We start from the raw sequence: 15,485 nt of genomic DNA, 5'->3' as shown, positions 1-15,485 counted from the left end.
ACCCAGACATGTGCCTTTGACCAGAATTGAACCTGTGACCCTTCAGTCTGCAGGCTGACGCTCTATCTGCTGAGTCAAACTGGCTAGGGCTACGTTGTTGTTTTTTAATGTTTTTATAGATTTTAGAGAGGAAGGTAGAGAGAGAAAAACATCAATGATGAGAGAGAATCATTGATCAGCTGTCTCCTGCATGCCCCACTCTGGGGATTGAGCCCACAACCTGGGCATGTGCCCTGACCAGGAATTGAACCATGACCTCCTGGTTCATAGGTCGATGTTCAACCACTGAGCCATGCCGGCTAGGTGAAAATTTTACATTTTAATTTTTTTTTGCCATTACTACTGGAATTGGAAAATGGAAAACAAACAATTACCTCTAGCCTCATTTTCTAGCCAGAGCATTAGGACAATCAAATGTATAAGAGGGATGAGACAATAACAAGAACTCAACTATTTATCCCCATACCCAGGATAGCAGGGGAGGAAAAAGGGTATCATAGAACTTATTAATCCTTTCAATGTTTGTCCTTTTCTCCAAAATCTTCAGAGATAGACTTATAGACCATGTCTAATAAGGAGGATAATATGTGTATGGCTGAGCAAGTCAAACTAACAGTCAACTGAACATGATGCACTTTAACCAGGTGTTAAGAGGAGACACTAATTATACTTCAAAGCTATAGTTATAAAAACAGTATGGTACTGGCATAATAACAGACACATACATCAATGGAACAGAATCGAGAGGCCAGAAATAAACCCTTGCATATACAGTCAGCTAATATTTGGCAAGGGAGCCAAGAATACTTAATGGGGAAAGAAGATAATCCTATATAATAAAAGCCTAATATGCAAACTGTCCCTGAGAATTTGACCGCTCACTATGACATGCGCTGACCACCAGGGGGCAGTGCAGAATATGGCGGGCATTGGTGACGCGGTGCTGGCAGCAGGCAGCAGTGGAGGCACTGTAGGCCCCAATGGGCCCTGATGAGAGTGGGACCACCGCGGGATGGTGGAGCAGGTGAGCGGGCAGCGCCAGGCCAAGGTGGGTGCAAGCGGGAGCCCAATCACCCTGCCAATTGTCCCGCAGATGGGGGAGGGGGGGGGGAGCCCCGACTGATGGCCCTGCAGGCAGGATGGTGGAGCAGGTGAGTGGGCAGCGTCAGGCCAAGGCAGGGTTGCCAGGTGGGGCTGCGAGGTTGTGGGGCTGGAGGCGCGAGCTGGGGCTGCGAGGCTGGGGGTGTGAGCTGGAGCCCGATCTCCGCAGGCCACCCCAAGGGACCCCACCCGTGCACGGATTCGTGTACCGGGACTCTAGCCTCTTTAATAAATGTCATTGGGAAGACTGGATAATCACATGAAGAATGAGGTTGTACTCCTATCTTATGCCGGTCACAAAAAATAACTCACAATGGATTTAAGATTTTACTACAAGACCTGAAACCATAAAACTCCTAGAAGACAACATAGGGAAAAGCTTGATATTAGTCTTAGCAATGATTTTTTGGATAAGACACCAAAACCAGAAGCAACAAAAATAAAAAAGTGGGACTACATCAAACTAAAAAGCTTCTGCGTAGTGGAAGAAAAAAATAAACAAAATGAAAAAGCAACCTACAAAATGAGATAAAATATCTGCAAGTCATATATCTGATAAGGGGTTAATATCCAAACTATATAAGGAATTCATACATCTCAATAGCAAAAAACAATCCAATTAAAAAATGGGCAGAGGAGCTGAATAAAGATTTTTCTAAAGAAGAAATACAAATGACTAATAAGTACATGAAAAGATGTTCAACATCACTAATCATCAAGGAAATGCAAATCAAAACCACAATGAGTTATTACCTTACATCTGTTAGACTGGCTGTCATAAAGAAGACAACAATCAATGTTTCTGTCTCTCACCCTCCCTTCCACATTCTCCAAAAAAAAAGACAAGATGAGTGTTGGCAAGGATATGGAGAAAAGGGAACCTTTGTGCATTGTTGGTGGGAATGGAAAAAGAGTATGAAGATTCCTCAAAAGATTAAAAACAGAGCTACCATATGATCCAGCAATCACACTTCTGGATATATATCCAAAGGAAATGAAATCAGGATCTCCAAGAGATTTCTGTGTTCCATATTCACTGCAGTATTATTCACTATAGTTAAAACATGGGGAAAAAATTAAGTGTCTATGATGAATGTATAAAGATATGGTATATATTACATGCAAGAGAAAGAAACAAATTCTGTCATTTGCAACAACATGAATGGACCTTCAAGGCATTATGCTAAGTGAACTAAGTCAGACTAGAGAAAGACAAATACTGTATTATATCATTTATATGTGGAATCTTAAAAATTAAAACTCCTAGAAACAGAAAGTAGAATGGTGGTTGCCAGGGGAATGGGGAGATGTTGGTCAAGGTAAAAACATCCAGTTCGAGGGATGGTGATTATAGTTAACAATACCCTATTATTTACTTAAAAGTTTCTAAGAGAGTAGATCTTAATTGCTCTCACTAAAAAAAAAGAAATGGTAATTATATGAGGTGATGGAGGTATTAACTAATGATACTGTGGTAATCATTTTATAATATATAAATATATCAAATCAATACCTTGTACACCTTAAACTTACACAGTACTATTTGTCAAGTACATTTCAATAAAGCTGGGGGGGTGGGTAGAAAATATATAGTGACCTCCCCTTTTCTACTTCTTTGCTCTAATACTTCCTAACCTCTCAAACTACCCATGTTAAGTACTAACACACCCACCAGTCTCCTCTTCATACCCCATATCCTCCAGAAAATCTTACCTAATTTCTTACTAAGGAATAAGTTCTACTCTTGAACTTGCACACCTATTTATACTTATAGCAGTTAACACTTCTCAGTCTTATATACCAGTAACATAAAAATGTTATTCAGTATTTATAATATTCTTTCATATGCTGATATAGTCCAGTTCTCTGCACATATTAATCTCACATTCAAGGAGCTTCATATTAGCTCCCTGAGGATTGATCTTAGTCTAATTCACTTCTCTCTTACGCTTTTTTTGGGAAGAAAATATCACTTTTTCTGAGTATAAGAAAAAATATATATATAGTCATTATAGAAAACTCAGAAAATACAGAAAAGCATAAAGCAAAATAACAGCTACAATCCCATCCTCCCACAATAATTCATGTATAAAAATAAGTCTATGGTCATTTTTTAAAATATTTTTTTACTGATTTTTTACAGAGAGGAAGGGAGAGGGAGAGTTAGAAACATCGATTAGTGAGAAACATTGATCAGCTGCCTCCTGCACACACCCCCACCGGGGATGTGCCTCCAGCCAAGGTACATGCCCTTGACTGGAATCGAACCTGGGACCCTTCAGTCCGCAGGCCGACGCTCTATCCACTGAGCCAACCCGATTAGGGCGTCTATGGTCATTTTAATCACTGGTTTATCTTATCTACCACAGTGCTTCAAATCAAAGAAACTTCATTGTATATTTTGCTTTGGAAATTCAACCCTAATGAATCTACCCATTGGTAAGACACTATTGCATTTTGGGGAGTGATAAAAATGTTACTCAGTATTTATAATATTCTTTCATATGCTGATATAGTCCTAACTTATTAATTTTCATTTTTCAATAATCCTTAGAAAACTGTAAGAGAGAACTCCAGGTCTTGAATTCAATAGTGAAAAAAGCAAGTTCCCAACTTTAATTCAATTCCAACTAACCATTTTTTTAAAAGCGACTAAAATGTGCTTCAGCATACTCTCATATATTAATTACACACCTTGCTGAACTACTCTAGGGGATGGCAGGGATTCTGTAAAGCTACTCTTTACTCTTTAAGCAATTTTGTATGTACCCCTATGAAAATTCTGTCAGCAGTAGGCAGCCAATCCAAAATGATTACACTCAGCGGTGTTGTACACTGGCAAAGATGTGGAGTATTCCTGCTCATCGCCTAGTCATGCGAAAAGCACGTACCTTATGCTAAGCATCATATTGTGAATTATGTGGAGTAAAAAAGAAAATACAATCTGTATCTTTCAGGGGCAAAGAGAATTAATACTATTGATTACTGCCATAATCCAGGAAACAGGCAAACTGCTTTACATACATTATGTGATCGAATCGTAAAAAGATAGTATACAGGGTGGGGCAAAAGTAGGTTTACAGTTTAGAGTATGAGAAACAATTTTTTCTTGTATTATTAATTATTGCATTATTTTCCACATGGACTGTAAACCTATTTTTGCCCCACTCTGTATTCCCTTTTATAGATGAGAAAGCATAAAAAGGTTTAGTAACTTGCCCATTACCACACTAGCAAGTAGATGGCAAAAGGAGAACTCACTCTATACCTTTGGCTCTTCCTATTTTGTCCTGCTTATTACATACAGAGACACATGATTATCTACTGTAGAACCTTTCATCACTATTATCTGAATATCTGAGCTTAATTTCTACTCTGATAGGTGCCCTGCTAATACTGATACCATGCATACAGAGCAGCAGAACTTAACAGGCAGGCAGCTCCCCTCTTAATTTCAGATATACATACTGTGCACTTACAATGAAAGAATTTATACCATTTCTAAAAAATACAAATGAACTACTCGAGCTACAGAAACACCTGTTCAAGAAAGCATGTCCCACTTGCCTCTGGCAGGAGGATCAATTGAGGTATAAGACAGACAAGAAGAGAATAAAGTCCTGAATTAATTTCACAGTCCTTTTCCATACTAGACTTTTCTCTTCTTTCAAAAGCATCAATAGAAACTAAAAATTTTACGGGTATGTATATACGTGTTCAATTTAATGATAGTCATCAATATACAAACAAGAAGTCAAAACACCACCTCTGTGTACCATCCATCATGGGCACTTTTGGAAAAGGACACGAAGTAATAGCAAAGGATGATCTAAGAGAAACACGATTACTTATGTGTTTACAAATTTATAATCACATTAAATATGTTTTTAGGGTGATGTGTCCATCTTCTGAGGAATGTTTTGTTTTTTTAGGGGACATAGAATTGTTTAATAGTGAAATTAATCACAATTTGTACAGACTTTATAGTTCCCCTTTCTTTGACTAATCGATTTTAGTAAGCAAAATTTCAAACTTAGATAAAATATACGAAACCCAAATAGGTCAGGTTTATCACCTACTATTTCCCATAAGCTGCTTACCATAGTTAAAGGAAAAAAAAGAGAAGAAATGTTAAATTAAATGCCAAACAGTTGCAGACAGCACTTGTTTGGCTGATTAACTTGTAGACAAGCATTACAAATAAATCTGAGTATGGGCTGCAGCAAATTAAATTCCACTGCTTTTAAGAACAAAGAATTCCTTGGCAAAGAGGATTAGCAACTTTATACCCAGGAATGCCAGTTTAATTTAACTGTTCCACAATCCAAGATTTATGCAAATATCATCTTGATATATAACAGTGAATTTAACAAAGTGAGGAAACAAATTCAATATACAACTAGGCTGCCTTTTCTAAACTGTAATTATATACAACTAGAGGCCCAGTGCACTGTGGGGAGTGGGGGAGGCATGCACACGTGCTTTCTCAGCCCGGCCTGCGCCCTCTGGCAGTCTGGGACCCCCTCAGGGGATGACTGCCTGCCTACAGTGGAGGCAGCTTCTGCTGGAGGCAGCGACTGGCTAAGTGGTGCTCCCCCTGTGGGAGCGCACTGACCACCATGGGGGCAGCTCCTGCGTAGAGCATCTGCCCCCTGGTGGTCAGTGTGTGTCATAGCGACTGGTTGTTCTTCTGGTCATTCCACTGTTCAGTCTATTTGCATATTAGGGTTTTATTATATAGGATAAAGAAGCTGGCCAAGTTTCCCCCCACTACTGCCCCACTATTGGGATTGAATTATATTAACATGAATTAGAACAAGTGTAATTAAAGATTAAAATTTTTAAACCCATTCTAAGACTCTAAATCAGGGGTCCTCAAACTTTCTAAACAGGGGGCCAGTTCACTGTCCCTCAGACCGCTGGAGGGCCGAACTATAGTTTAAAAAAAAACTATGAACAAATTCCTATGCACACTGCACATATCTTATTTTGAAGTAAAAAAACAAAACGGGAACAAATACAGTATTTGTATTTGCATGTGGCCCGCAGGCCGTAGTTTGAGGACCCCTGCTCTAAATAGCTGAACTATTAGAATACTGCAGTTAAAATCGCACCTCAATGATCTTCTTGGCCTCTTTGTAATTTCCTGTTTGTAGGAAGGCAAAGAAGAGATCATAGAGCATTGTCATTTCACCTTGTTCTTGGCTCACAAAGTCCATTGCTAAGGAGGAAAGAAGAAAACATATCAGAAGAAAAAATAAAGAGAAATATAAAATCATTGAAGCTCTGGAAAAAAACAAGAAAATTTTAAAACAAATATTTAGAACACTTTAAAGATCTATGTCAACCTATTTTCTGTCACATTTCTTATTCAACTACATACATTTATGACATTAAGTACTTAAGACTAGCTTCAAAGAAAACTAGTGACAATAAAGGTAAAAAATCCTAATAAAGCTAGATCGCCAAGAAGTAGAACAAAAATTAATAGAGGGGCAACTTTTCAAAATAAACAGTTATTAAAATCAAGGACATTTATAATACTGAAATTCTATCTGATATTTTTCTTTTAATTTAGAAGTGCAACAACATTTCTCTGGATGTGCTTGCCTTCGTGTTTGATTTTTTCTTCACTGCAATGCATTAAGATTAAATAAGTGACGGGGGGGGGGGGGCAAACACCAAGATATTAAAAGGTGACTAACCTTTCTGAATGAGATCAGTCTCGCCTTTCTCTATCAGTTTACATAAGACATCGTGAATCCTTGGTAATATTTTATACTTGTTATAGCAGTCAATGCTGGTTTCAAGAGCAGTGGGTAAGTCATCCCTTGGAAACATAAAAATATTAACAATGAATAAAATGTATATGACTGAGCTTTATTTAAGGCAGAAAACCTCAAAGCCAAAATGAGAAAAAAAAAGAGAAATAATTCTTATATATAAATAAATGTTCAGAGTACAGGCATCATTAGCAGTTCCCTGTTTTCCCTGCCTCATCTTTATTATTTCACTTGCTAAATAGCACTTTTAAAAACTTCAAATAAATGGAGGCATTCTTTGAGATTAATACATTACTTCTAAAAACAAAGACTAATATCAAATATTTTTCTAACTACTTATGTGTTTATGGTTCTCAATAATTCCAAATTGGGAAACTCTTTTATTTTTTAATCCTCAGCTGAAGATATATTTATTGATTTTAGAGAAAGAGGGAGAGTGGGAGGAAGTAGGGAGGGAGAGGGAGATAGAGGTTGAGAGAGAGACAGAGATAGATCAATTGGTTGCCTCCCGGATGAACCCCGACTGGAGATGATCGGGCCAACAACCTAGGTATGTGCCCCGACCAGAAACTGAACCCAAAATCTTCCGGTGTATGGGACAATACTCCAACCAACTGAGCCACCCAGCCAGGGTGAGACACTTTATTAAATGTCTATCAATAGCTATCAAGGAATTTCCCAGCACTTTCAACTTTACCATCATATTTTTCATACTGTTATCTTTCCAGATAAGGAGAAAATAACCTGAGAATTCATATATACAGAAATTTACTGTTGCTAAAACTAGAATATCCTTATGGTCAATGAATTCTAGAACTCTTAAAAGGCTTTTCATTAGAGGCTAAGCTTTTAAAAACAATTTTCAATTATAAAGTAAAGGCTTCTCTTATATAGTAATAAATTAATATAAAAAGATATTTTCATTAAAGTCATTAAACAAGAGTGTGAAAATACATTCTTGTGGGTCCTCAAAAACTACTTTTTCCTTTAAAAGGAAATGACAGTATGAGAAATATGCAAGACCTTGGGAAAGCTGTAAAGATTATGTGATCCAATTCTACCTGCCACCATCCTTTACTATTAAGTAACTGAGGAAATTAAGACACTTGGAGATGAACTGATTACTATTAGGTGAACAGAGGAAGAAAGGTACTGCCATCAGGTCCCTGGGCCGCCCACTTTCAGTGGAGTATACCTCACTATACATTATGCTCTGTTACTAGTAAAAGCACTGTTGCCTGGTTAACCTAATACGGCGCTACCGTTTTGAATCAGAAATTATATTTTTTTAAAAGAAAGCAGGAAATGTATTTAAAAAAAGAAAAAGAAAAAAAGAGGCATGGTTAGAGACATGGACCGAAGTACTAATGACAGTGACAACATTAGTGGAGAAAACACATTTCTCTCACACAAGCAACAGTTTTCAAAAGAAAAAAGCCTTTTAAAATTTTCTGTTGAAGCCCTAACATTTTGGTCCATTATACAAATGTTATGTTGCCCTAGACTGAATTACTATTTTATCTAGATTAAGATTTTAAGCTGTACTAAAAGAATAAAATACCATGAAGAGCGTTAATTTCACTGCACTAACACTGACACAGTGAAAAAGAGCCTGTCCTGATGGAACCCTACCTTATCCTCTTACTGGGTCCTGTTTACAGTGCATCTTTTGGCACCCCACAGAGTCATTTGAATTTTTGTCATTTGGGGTGAAGACTAAATTACAGGTTAATTTCAAAACTGCAAGTAGATGTTGCAGGCTAGATTACTGTCATACAAGAGAAATGCTACAGTAGCTACCACATATGATATAAAGCTTTATGTAACCAGTATTTTCCCTTGCTTCAGACACAAGTTCAGTTACTACCTTTCTACAATTCTTTTTCATGGAAAACTACGAAAATATTTTTAAGAGAAAAGCTAACACATAACTGAGTTTTTAAAAGTGGTATGATTTCCTTTGTCAGGTCAATTCCCAAACTAGAATAGTAATGTCTCAATTGTATTTCCCCTACATTAGGTCAAACCTATCAATAAGTGAATGAATAATTGTTCTGTCAATCAAAGAGATATGTTAATAGTCTTTGGGCTCTAAATATATACTTCTAAAGATTATACATGCTCAGAACAACAACAGAAAAGACAAAAATATCAAAATGTAAATAATTCATATATTTGTTAGAAATTTAAAAGCCAATGTTACTGCCCTCAGGTTGCCAACAAAAAGAAATAGAAATCTATAATGAAACATTTTAAACAAGCGGTACTTATGATAGAAATGAACTAATGACTAGTCTGTTCTTTCCAATCCCTATTATCTACATTCTGACTTGTGGTTGGATCATGTCCCTTTAAAAAGAGATATGAGTATCCCTTCTTCATATCATTTGATATCATTATTAATTTTTCCTATTAAAGCTTAGAAATGTGGTGATGGAAATGAAAAAGTCTCTATATTCTCATTGCTATGAAAATCAATCCTATTGATAAGTACTGCATGCATACAGTTCAGCTGCAGCAATGTGATACATTCCTAGAAGTGGTGATGAAAAGATTAACACAATGGCTGAACTGATGGACCTTTGGGTTCCCTCCCAGTTCTAATACTTATGAGGTTGGTTCTATGAATTTGAGCTTATTAGGTTTATCAGCTCAAATGTTTCACACCAGCAGAGAAAATAATCTCCTGAAAATACCACTTTCATTAGGCAGGATAAAGTCAGTAAGAGCAGCAAAATATCAAAAGGAAAAGGTGGAAACTTTATACCCAAGATGTGGGGCACAACACTACCAATCAGTGTAGTTCTAGTTTCTGTGACCCAAAATGATTGTGATTTCCTTTGTACACTTTAAAAGATTAGAATTTAAAATTCTACTCTGAAATAACAATAAATCTTTTTAAGAAATCTTGTGGATAACCATTAATTTTGGATTCAAAACTTTGATTCCATACTTATTTCAGTATATCAGGGGTGAGCAAAAGTAGGTTTACAATTGTGAGTACACAAAACAGTTTTATTCTTGTATTGTTTATTAATTATTGTATTCTATGTTTTACAACTATAAACCTATTTTTGCCCACTCTTATATGCATAATTCCTAAAACTTTATATACAAACTAGGGACCCTGTGCATGAAGAGGTGAGAGGGTGGGGGCCTGGGATGCGATCGGCCCTCCCAGTGGGCAGAGGAAAGCCCTTGTCGGCCCGGGATGTTTGAGCGGTTGTCAGGAGCCACCTGGAGGCCGCTTTTATATCCTTTCTTCCTTACGGAGCATCTAGTGGGGGAAGTGGCCGCGATGCTCGAGGCTGACTTCCAGGAGGCCAGAGGCGCTGTTGGGCAGCGCTGGTCCATCAGTGCATGGCCCATTCTCTGGAGATTGGACCTGCAGGACTACTGAGGGAGGGAGTGGCTGCTGCCAGGCTGGTGGGCTAGTTCAGTCAGCTGAGCGGAGCTCCCGCTGTGGGAGTGCACTGACCACCAGGGGGCAGCTCCTGTGTTGAGCGTCTGCCTCCTGGTGGTCAGTGCGTGTCATAGCAATCGGTAGTTCAGTCGTTCAGACTTTTACATATATAATAGAGGCCCGATGCACGAAATTCATGCAAGGGGCTTGGCCCTCGCAGCCCTGGCTTTGTCAGGAAGGTCATCCAGGCGGTCGTTCTGCTATTCGGTCTAACTAGCATATTAGCTCTTTGTTATATAGGATAGTACATGGGTCACAAAGTGTACAAAGTCCATTTCTGATAAAAAATTTAGCCACTGCTTTCACAAACTTCAACTACTAAAAGAAAACCAATTACTATTATCTCTAAAAAACTCCACTGTGATAGTTCAATGACTAGACTATCCCAAAAAATATTTCAGTGAAATGCATAAAGTAATTTTCATGAATAAAACTATATATGCTATAAAATAGTAGACAATCATTTTAAAATATTTTGATTGATGCAAATTAACTTCATATAAGCTTTATCAAAATTCTGTAAGTCTATGAAATAAAGGCAGAACAGAGGAAAGATTCTATAATCCTAAATTTTAAGAACATATATACATAATAGCCTGAGTCTAATAAGTAATTCAATCACTTAAAAGAAAGTTTTATTTATTAACATGAATAGACTCACTTAGCTTATATTAAAAATTCATTTTTGCAATCTCTAATTCACTTTTTAAGGAAACCTGAACTTATATAAAACCACTATAAACTTAATTTTGCATTATTATATAGAGGCAAACTTTAAGCTCATAAGGCAAACATGATATTACCTCTGGTTTTAGTCCGTGTTATGAAATTAAAGTATGATATAATGTCCCTGACAGAAAAACAAACACTGGACATACATTCATATAAGGTATTTACTGACCATAAAAATATCTACTTAAAAGTACCAAGAAACAAAGCACTCCTGACCCAAATTCCTCACTATAACTTTAATAATCACAAGCGTCTTTCATATGATCTTGAATTTTTAGAACAAGAACAACCAGTGACCTCTATCTATTCACCTATCAGTAGCTTTAAACTTAGTCTCATTAGTTATAGTAAACTTTTCAATTTCAGAGTATACTTAATTTAACAACCAAAAAAATAAAGTGCTCCAAAATAATGCTTTATTACAGAAGTGGCAATTTACTTAAAGGGCTTACTAACTAAAAAGCTCTCAAAATCTGAAATTACTAGAGAAAAGAAGGATTTTTTTTGGAGGGGGAGAACTTTTTAAAGGTGGGGGAAAAACACCGTAATATTCTAAAAACAAACTGTTCTATAAATTTTAAGCACATCTGCAGTTTGGAGAGAAATCAATTAAGGAGAAACCATCACCTTCACAAAAATTCTGTTAAGAGAACCAACCCTTGCAAGAGCAAAATGTGTGTTTTTTTTTCTGTTCATCATCTATAAATGAGGAATCTTCAAGGAGACTGGTGTTGCAATTACAACTAATCCTTCCCAAAAATTAACTGTGTTGAAGGCTTTGTAATTTCCCTAGGTACAATTTAGCTGTCACTTACTTTAAAATTTACTCAAACATGCATTCCGAACAGCACTAACTAACTTCACATGTCAAGTGCTTTCCAGCCAATTGAGTCTAAACTGGAAGTCGGTGTTAAACAACTGAATGATTAGACAAGATAGCTCATTTCCCTGCTCTTTTGTTCAGAATAAAATGCCACATTTACATTATCAGGCTCAACAGGATTTTCTGACAGAGGGAGAAAAAGCCCTACTGCACACTGTCCGCACTAAGCACATGAAGCCTGTCATTTACCAATCATCCTTCAGAAAGCAACAGCCAGGAATGTAACTTAATTATGACCCAACGATCCTTGACGAAAAATCATCTTATCACTGTCCTATCCCCCTAGGGCAAATGAAACACTTTTGTCCTTTGGCACTGATGATGCTAAATTCTTAATTGCAATAATGGAGTAAAAGAGCCAAACCTCCTTAATTTCCTTTCAGCACATAAAGAGTTTTACTCTAGAAGGCAAGCATTCCCACAAATAATAAAAGTATCCAGTACAAATGAAGATGCTAAAATTGAAGGGGAGTGTATATGACAGAATAACCAGCATTTAATAAAATATATTTCCCATTTATGTAACATATTAAAGTGTTACCATGAGTTTTAAAACATATTGCTAACAGAAAGTATGACCTTTATGAAGAACTCAAGATTAATTTATCAAGACTCTGAAAGGATGATATATAGAAAGTCCATGATTCATTTAAATGAAATGTGCGTGGATACATACAGATTATAGCACAAATCAGCACAGAAAAATCCTTACTGGAAAGCAAGAAATAATGCTTCTTTGAACAGTTTTACTAAATAATCCAGTTAAACAGCTTGAGATATTTTTCATATGCAATGAAACAAAAGTAGATCAGCTATAAAACAAGTGAATCTGAAACTGCTTCAAATTCTTATGCCTTTAAACCTAATGGTTGAGATTTTATTAATTTCATTTCCTTTATCACTGCAAAAAGACTAATAAAAAACTTTTTAACCTATTTTAAAGCATTTCTTTCTTCCTTAATATGGAGGACTCAGGTCATTTCCCAGAATTAGACATGATCTCAATTTTTAAAAATGTAAATAGCCATAAAAGAAAATGTTTAAAATAACATTCATTTGGACTACATGTAGACACTTGACTTATAGAACAATCCTAATGTAAAGGAACACATGAAAATGTTCAACTCTGCTTATTTTTCTGTTCAACACAAATATTATCATTTTGATAATACAGAAGTAGATTAGTTTATCAACTTGTTTATAATTGGGCAAACCTGTTGTTATTTTGGCAAATAAATAAAAACAAAACATTATTGCCGAAACCGGTCTGGCTCAGTGGATAGAGCGTCGGCCTGCGGACTAAAGGGTCCCGGGTTCGATTCCGGTCAAGGGCATGTACCTGGGTTGCGGGCATATCCCCAGTGGGGGATGTGCAGGAGGCAGCTGATCGATGTTTCTCTCTCATCGATGTTTCTAACTCTCTGTCTCTCTCCCTTCCTCTGTGTAAAAAATCAATAAAATATATTTAAAAAAAAATAAAATAAAACATTATTTTCCATATCCAGGAAGCTTTTTATACATTATCCAAGTAACAAACTGACAATGTTAATTTCTCCCATGTTTTTTTCTAATGCTGAAAAAGTCAGCTCAAAATTAAAATCTACTGAATCTTAAACATCATCTTTCTAAGGAACTCAATGTCATGATTTTGTTGCAGAATTACAATGTGTAAGTAACAGCCTCTCTAGAGTCACTGCAATGACATTCCAAAAAAAATGCTGCCTTTGGATGAAAGGATGAAGATTTTGTACAATGTTCTGGAATGTTTTTTCGTAATTTTATCTCAAGTTTGACTAACTAAGGCTCATTCCCCAGTTGAGCTCCTAACTGTTAAGGTCAATTACATTATATTACTGAAGATTAAACATATTTAATCAAATCAAATACATGTGGACTTTTTGGCAGACTAGAGTAGTTAATCCTAGTATTGCACTTGTCAAGATTGTGAATTAGCCAATAACGTCCATCGGTTGGGGAAAACACAATTGGAAAAAAGTTTCAAAGTCAGTTTTTTCCTTTAACTTATCCACAATTAGGAGTGCTGCTACTGTTTTGTGCAATTTATAAACATGAAATTTCCTCTGTATCCTTTTTATTGTCCTCGTGACCCTAAAACAATCATAAAAACCTTTTAAATTATGATAGATGAATGTGAAAGATCTTGTCATGGAGACTATCTCTGCAAAGCAAAGATAACAAAAAACAAAAAACCCCAGACCCTAGGCAAATAAAAATAAAAGGTAATAATTTCTCCGTGTATGTGAAAAGAGTAAGAAATCATTAAAGAAAATATGCTAATTTAGATTTCTCTAGTCCAATTAACAGGGACAGTCAAATTTTACTGAGACATACAATTCTCTGGCTGTACTGTATAATCAAAAACACAGAGAAGCTCCAGTCTAAGGCTGAAACCCATGGTATTTCCATATTCCTTGGGTAAGCTCTTCTTGGTTCATGAGCCCCATCTGCAGACCTGTTTTGGAAAACTTTTATGTCTCCTCTGTCTTCAAAGTATTTCTATTTGTAAGATACTTTTCTACCATGGCCTCATTTTTATTGTTAATTATTTTATTTTTGCTCAATAGTGGAGGAGGGCCTAATTTTCTGGGCACTGGGCCCATTCTTTCAAATCCCTATGTAGAGCTGCACATGCAATTTGCAGAGATGGGTCTTTTTTAAACAATCAAGAAATTCTAGTAGGAAGCATATTAATTATAGGATTTCTATATAAAGCTGGCTGTGAACCTGAGAACTCAATAACACAGTAACTATTTGAATCACTATTTCTTTAAAAGGATGCAATGCTGAGACTGTGAAGGTTAAGATTTGGCCAATCATCTAACTTGATAAACTGTTTTTCAATAGCATGGCAAAGGAATTATTTCATAAAACATGTATGTGCATATATATGTGTATACATATATATTTATATACACATTTCCTAACATAAAGATATTTTTTATTCTACATTTTAAATTCAATACTAAAACACTCATTATATTTATTATACCCACTAATAAATAAAGAAAAATTACCAGAAATTTGGGAAAAATATAAGAACATTAAGATGTATCTTTCCTTTTCCTCCCGGCATTGATAGGACAACATCCAAACTAAAATCAGAAAGCCCCAATCAGGAAATAAGTAGATTAAAACCTGCATTAAGCCATGGAAAAGATGACAAAAGAGTTAAGATCTAGGAAATTAAAAAAACAAACACACACAAAAGGAAAAGATAATAAAAGCTACTTAATCATCTTACTAAAATGTTTCACTCATTACAAGAGAGTAGGTTGATTTCATGATTTGCATTGCAAATAATACTTTAAATCTTGCCCTATCAAAAAAATTCATCTCACAAGGCACAGAGACAACTTCTACAATAGAAAAACTATATTGGTACAAGCAGTTAAAACACTATATAGAGAAAAGGAACACTGAAGAAATGCTGCTACACTGTTACCTGATTAACAGTCATGATGCATAATCAAAAACCCTAGGAAATCCTTCTTTCTTACACTTA

General features: G+C 36.1%; 1 protein-coding gene across 4 annotated transcripts in view; it reads right to left on the bottom strand.

Annotated features, from left to right (window-relative positions):
* LRPPRC (leucine rich pentatricopeptide repeat containing) overlaps positions 1–15,485 on the bottom strand; it is a 92,458-nt gene that overhangs the window by 29,591 nt on the left and 47,382 nt on the right. For all 4 annotated transcript variants that reach the window (XR_004971850.1, XR_004971851.1, XM_036334711.1 and 1 more), the window contains 2 exons: positions 6,807–6,931; positions 6,216–6,322 (listed from right to left, as the gene is read on the bottom strand). Coding sequence is in view for 2 of the 4 variants with exons in the window: in XM_036334711.1 (XP_036190604.1) it covers positions 6,216–6,322; positions 6,807–6,931 (232 nt within the window). In the remaining 2 variants the exon portion in view is untranslated. The remainder of the gene's footprint in view (positions 1–6,215; positions 6,323–6,806; positions 6,932–15,485) is intronic.

The sequence above is a fragment of the Myotis myotis genome, unplaced genomic scaffold (genome assembly GCF_014108235.1).
Source record: "Myotis myotis isolate mMyoMyo1 unplaced genomic scaffold, mMyoMyo1.p scaffold_m19_p_14, whole genome shotgun sequence".
Classification (NCBI taxonomy): Eukaryota; Metazoa; Chordata; class Mammalia; order Chiroptera; family Vespertilionidae; genus Myotis; species Myotis myotis.
Note: the sequence above shows the minus strand (reverse complement) of the source record. Positions and strands in the feature narration are given on the sequence as shown.